The sequence below is a fragment of the Monodelphis domestica genome, chromosome 2, assembly GCF_027887165.1.
Source record: "Monodelphis domestica isolate mMonDom1 chromosome 2, mMonDom1.pri, whole genome shotgun sequence".
Taxonomy (NCBI): Eukaryota; Metazoa; Chordata; class Mammalia; order Didelphimorphia; family Didelphidae; genus Monodelphis; species Monodelphis domestica.
In genome coordinates this window covers 302,060,637-302,066,636 of record NC_077228.1, presented here as the reverse complement: position 1 = coordinate 302,066,636, position 6,000 = coordinate 302,060,637, and the positions used below count along the sequence as shown (strand labels likewise).

The 6,000-nt window shown below is 36.4% G+C and overlaps 1 protein-coding gene across 1 annotated transcript in view; it reads right to left on the bottom strand.

Annotated features, from left to right (window-relative positions):
* Positions 1–6,000, bottom strand: part of LRRC1 (leucine rich repeat containing 1) — a 183,696-nt gene that overhangs the window by 73,435 nt on the left and 104,261 nt on the right. The window contains exon 3 of the mRNA XM_056818409.1: positions 2,672–2,750. Coding sequence (XP_056674387.1) covers positions 2,672–2,750 — 79 coding nt within the window. The remainder of the gene's footprint in view (positions 1–2,671; positions 2,751–6,000) is intronic.

Below are 6,000 nucleotides of genomic sequence, written 5' to 3'. Positions count from 1 at the left end.
GCCATTTCCTTCTCTACCTCATTTTACAAAAGAAAAAACTGAGGCAAATGGGGTTAAATGACTTGCCCAGGATCACACAATTAGTAAATATGAGGGTAGATTTAAAGTCAGGTCTTCCTTACTCCTAGCCTGGTACTCTAGCTACTGGGCCACAAAGTTGCCCATGAAGAGAGTAGATAGAGGCAAAGATCATTGGAAAATCCCATCAGGTAATGAAAAAAGGGAGATGCTACAGTAATGGGCAATGAACGTGAAAGTGGATGTTAAGATGAAGGAGGGAGGGTCAGTGGAAGATAGAAAGAAAGTCCTTTTTAATTTGATTCTTCTCTCACTATTCCAGAAACTTGTATGCATATCAGAGTGAGGAAGACATGACCTGGCATCTGACCTCAGGCACTTACTTACTAGCTATAATCCTCAGTAGGCATCAGTTTCCTCATCTGTAAAATAGGGATAACAACAGTACCTATCTCCCTGAGTGGTTATGAGGATAAAATGGTATGATATGTTAGTGATTTGCAAACCTATAAGTGCTACATAAAGGGTTTTATTTATTTTTATATTTGAAATAGCTAAATGGTTCCGCAAATAGTGAGATAGACTTAGAATCAGGGAGATCTGAGTTTAAATCTTACCTTAGACACTTACTAGCTGTGACCATGGATTAGACTCCCTAAACTTCAGTTTCCTCATTCTGTAGATCAGGAAATAATAGCCCCTACCTCACAGGGCTATTTTGAGGATCAAGTTCACTAATACATGTTTTGTGAACTGTAAAGCACTAAATTATTGTTATTGCTGTTGTTAATTACTTACACTGATCTGCCTTGTGTCTTTATCAAAAGTCCAGGGAATTCCTTGGGGACTTCTCCTTGGAGTGAGGAGAAACTTGGATTCAAATGCTGCTCCTGCCAGTTGTATGACCATTTGCAAATCACTTAACCTATGAGCCTCAGTTTCTTTATAGATAAAACAGGTAATAATATCCAAAGTATTTATCTTAAATGGTTGCTAAAAAGGTTCAAATGAGATCATGGAAGCAAAGCACTTTGAAATCTTTAAGGGAATAAATATATAAATATTATTGATTTGTATTTGTTAAGTTAAGGCCGGTCCTATGAAGGTGGTCTCAGGTACTCTGAGTGGTCCCAGAGGCCAGGATCAAGATGAAAGGGAAGGAATTACAAGGAGGTAGATGTTGACTTAATATAAGGTTAATGTGAGCAATATATAAGACAAAAACTTCCTAATGCTTAGTGTTATCTGAAAATCGAATGCAATGAAGGAGAAGGAGAAGGAGGGAGAAAGAAATTAGGCAATGAATCCTTCCCTTGTCATTGATTTTTTTCAGCATCAAAGTGAGATCACTTCTTCAGGATGTTAAAAATGATGCATTTGATAGAAGGCTAGAATTAGATGAGAGGGAAGGTTCTTGCCAACCTCACAGAACTGCACTGCCATACCTAGAAGGAACCTTAAAGATCACACAATCCAACTCCTTCCCATTTTAAAGTTGAGAAAACTAAAAGGAAAGAATCATTTAGCCCTTAGAAGGAACCTTTAGAAATAACCTGAAGTCTACGGGCCAGTTTTTTTTAATTGATAACTATTTATAGTAATATATTTTACATATTTATAATGATATCTGTATACTAATATATATTGATAACTATATAATATCATTCATGCAATCTATGATACTATTTATGTTATTCTGTGCATTTAAAAACATTCTTCTGAGAAAGGTTCACCAGGCTGTCAAAGGGGTTCTCAACAGACTCCTTATTTCACAGATTAGTAAACTCAAACAGAAGTTAAGTGACTTGGCCAAGGTCATTAGAGTAAGAAAAATAGCTTCAAGTTGCAAATCCAAGGCTCTTTCTTCATCATGGTCTCCTACTAGTATGAGTAAGAGGGGGGCCAAAAGAAAGCCTCAAGGCAGTTGTCACTGAGTCACCAATTGCTTCATACCAGGAAGGACAACTTGAAGGTTGCTGCTAATCAAAGGGGTTGAGAGGGAGAGGAAAAATAAACCCAATGAAAACACTGAGGAACTGTTTAAAAAAGGAAATACTATTTTTAAGAGTTAAGGAAAGACTTAATAGTAAATTATAAAAAAACCTGAAGAAATAGATATTTCATATAGGATAATTTTTATGTTTTTAAAATTCTTTTTTTTTTTAACTTTTAAGGAGTTTTAAAAACTCTTTATGGCCAGGAATCATGCTGTCTATCCCTCTAGGGTTCATTTTCCCTCCCTCAAGACTGGCTCCTTCCCATCTGCACAGTATGTTCCATAAATATTTGCTGATTAATATTTTTAAATAAAGCATAAAGTATAATATACTTTTTCCTATTTCTAAGTATAGGTTTTTATGAGTTACTGAAATTCCTCACAGAGATTCTTCCCAACATATACTTACTCTCCTTACCATGTTACTCCTTCTTTCTTCTATTTCAATAATTTCTATCAATAGAACAGCCTCCTTTTCCATTGCTCCCATTTGGCATGTGTTAAGTGAAATGCTATTTATAAGAATAATTTAAAAGTCAATAACTCCTGATCTGATTGGAAACTATCACATTAACCAACATATGCATTACAAAGACAATCCCAAGTTTTATTTGGCTTTTTTCTTAGTCATATTAATGAAAAAAAGGGACAGTTCACCTAGTCAGTGGGTTTCCACTGAAGTCAGCTCTCTGAAGTGCTTTGCAGAATGAGATGCTTTCTGGAATTTCTGGAATATCTATAAAAAGAAAGAAAGAAAGAAAATAACTATCATTTACCTTTATTGCCAGTAAAACCTTGTGATATATCATAAACATAAGATGAATTTGGGGAAAATGAAAACTGATCAAATGAATATTTTGCATTTTTCCCTACTGACAGATATCAGTTTTCAGATATTTTAAAATGTTGGAATTTTCTGAGTTACCATGATTGTTATCTTAAAAATCATCTTAGTAAATATTTCTTCGTTAGGATATAAAATCTGAGCTTTTATATATTTTTACAAGTTGCCTCTTGGCATTTCATTCTAATAACATAAATTTGCTTCTGACATGTTAGACATTAACATGGTAAAGCAGCTAAAATAGAAACCCAAATAAGTTTTTCCTGGCCCCATGCTATTTCCACCACCATTACCAAATGACTTAGAGCCTGGCTCACAGCCTCTTTCCAGTCAGTCTCCTGCCATTATCCTCTGGGAATTCAACATTAATGTAGGCATCCCTCTCTAATAACCAGACCATAAAAGCCTTCCACTTCTTCAACCCCAAAGACCTCCTTTTCTCCTCATCTCCCTACTTCAGGCACTTCCTAGCAAGGTCATACTTTAGATTCCTCAATCAGTCAGTAAACACTTATTAAGCAATAGCTTTATGCCAGGCATTATGTTAAACCCCAGGGATTACCAAAAGAGGCAAAAGACAATCTCTGCCCTCAAGGAATTCACAATCTAATGGAGGAAAAAACAAGCACACACAAAAGAAAAAAAAACCAAAGAAGCTATATGCAGGAAAATAGGATATAAAGAAAGAGAAGGTGCTAGAATTAAGGAGGCCTGGGAAAGACTTCCAGGAAAAGGTGGGATTGTAGTTAGGACTTATGGGAAACCAGGGAAGCAAGTAGGCACAGATGAAGAGAAAGAGAGAACTCCAGGGATAGGAGACAGCCAAAGAAAATGTCCAGAACCAAAAGACTGGCGTGTGTCATTCATAGAACAACAAGGAAGTCAATGTCCCTGGAAGGAAGAGTATATGGTTGGTCCTAAGTTATAAAAGACTAGAAAGGTAGAAGAGGGCTAGATTATGAAGGGAATTTAATGTCCTTCACCAGCTCTTGATATGTATTACTATCAGGATCCTGAATCTTGACTTGAATCAAAACTGATTAACCTCCTACCACTCACTTTCTCACAGTAAATTCCTCTTCAACTTTACCATGACCACTATGTGCAAGAGCCATCCCTTTTTCCTGGTATGTTTTCTTCATTCTGGCTTCGCTCATCTATCTCCATTCGTCACCCTACTCATGATCAATAACTATAATGTATCACTAGCTACTACCCTAGAATCCCTTGCAATTCTGACCAGGGCATCCTCATCCAATAGTTAACCCCACCATCTCAAGTAACTGAGCATTACCAGGTAACAATCATAGTCCAGCTGATTTCACCTAACACAATCGTAGGATCCATAGAGATAGCTGAGCCCTGGCTGCTCCTTAACAACCATTTATGGACTACTTATCTCATTCCTTAATGAAACCGTCTTCTCTTGCAGTTAACCAAATCCCAGCTCCCAAAGGAACCATGACCTAGTCTAGGCCTTCTTTTTTTTTTTAATTTGGTCAATTTCAAACATTATTCCTTGATTACAAAAATCCTATTCTATTCCTCCCTCCCCTCCCCCTGCCCTTCCCATAGCGACACGCAATTCCACTGGGTATTACATGTGTCCTTGATCCCAACCTATTTCCATGTTGTTGGTGTTTGCATTAGGATGTTCATTTAGAGCCTACATCCTCAACCACATCCCTTCAACCCTTGTATTCAAGCAGTTGTTTTTTCTTCCCTGTTTCTACTCCCACATTTTTTCCTATGAATGTGGATAGTGTTTTTTTCTCATAGATCCCTGCAGATTATTCAGGGTCACTGCATTGCCACTAATGAAGAAGTCCATTACGTTTGATTGTACCACAGTGTATTAGTCTCTGTGTACAATGTTCTCCTGGTTCTGCTCCTCTCGCTCTGCATCACTTCTTGGAGGTTGTTCCCGTCCCTATGGAATTCCTCCATTTTATCATTCCTTTGAGCACAATAGTATTCCATCGCCAACATATACCACAATTTGTTCAGCTAGTCTAGGCATTCTTGACCTTTTTTGTGTTTCATGGACCCCTTTGGCAGTCTGATGAAACCAATGAATCAAAAAAAAAAATTAATGTCCAAAATATGATTACAGATGAAACCAATTATATTGAAATGTGGTTATCAAAATATTTTTAAAACTAAGTTCATGGACCTCAGGTTAAGAATCCCTGGCTTAGATGCATGTATTAATAGGAAGACTGATTTGTACTTCCTCAGATCTCTCCCCACAACTTTATTCCTTTAAGAAAAAACAACCCTAATCTTTTATCTTAGAATCAATAGTGTATATTGGTTCCAAGACAGAGGAGCAAAGGCTAGGCAATGGGGGTTAAGTGACTTGCTCAGGGTCACACAGCTAGAAAGTGTCTGAGGCCAGATTTGAAACTAGGACCTCCCATCTCTAAATCCACTGAGCTACCCAGCTACCCCCTCCTCTATTCTTAACTTTATTCCATCCATCATTACCCACCCTCACCTCTGGTCACTAAAGAAATCATTTTATCAGGATCTCTGTATCACCTAAATTTTTCTAAAATCTATCTCCTCCCCATTCACATATTCACTAGCCTCGTTCAGGCTTTTTAGGTCTCTCACCTGGACCATGACAGTAGCTTCTAAATGGTTTCCTGACTCCTCTCTCCCTTCTCCAATACAACTTCCTAAGAGATTTTTCAGAAGTTTGGATCTGATCAAGTCACTCTCTTACCCAAAAAATTCTAATAATTACAATTGCCTCTAATACTAACTATATCATCATCTATTTATTCTATAAACTCTTCACAACCTGGCCTCAACATATCTTTATTTTTTATTTTATTTATATTTTATTATTATATGTTATAATTATATTACAATTATATATTTACATTTTATATCATAATTTATTGTGTATTATTATATATTATATGCCTTAGTATTAAATAATAAAATATTATACATTATAATAATTTATAATAAATATATTTTATATTTTATATCCCAGCATTATTCTACATTACTCCCTTTCCTGAACAACACAGTTCTGTCAAACTTTGCTACTTGTAGGTACCCCTATGCCATAATCTACACCTTTATTTCCATTTGCTGTCCCTCATACCCTCCCACCTCACCTTTGCTTCTT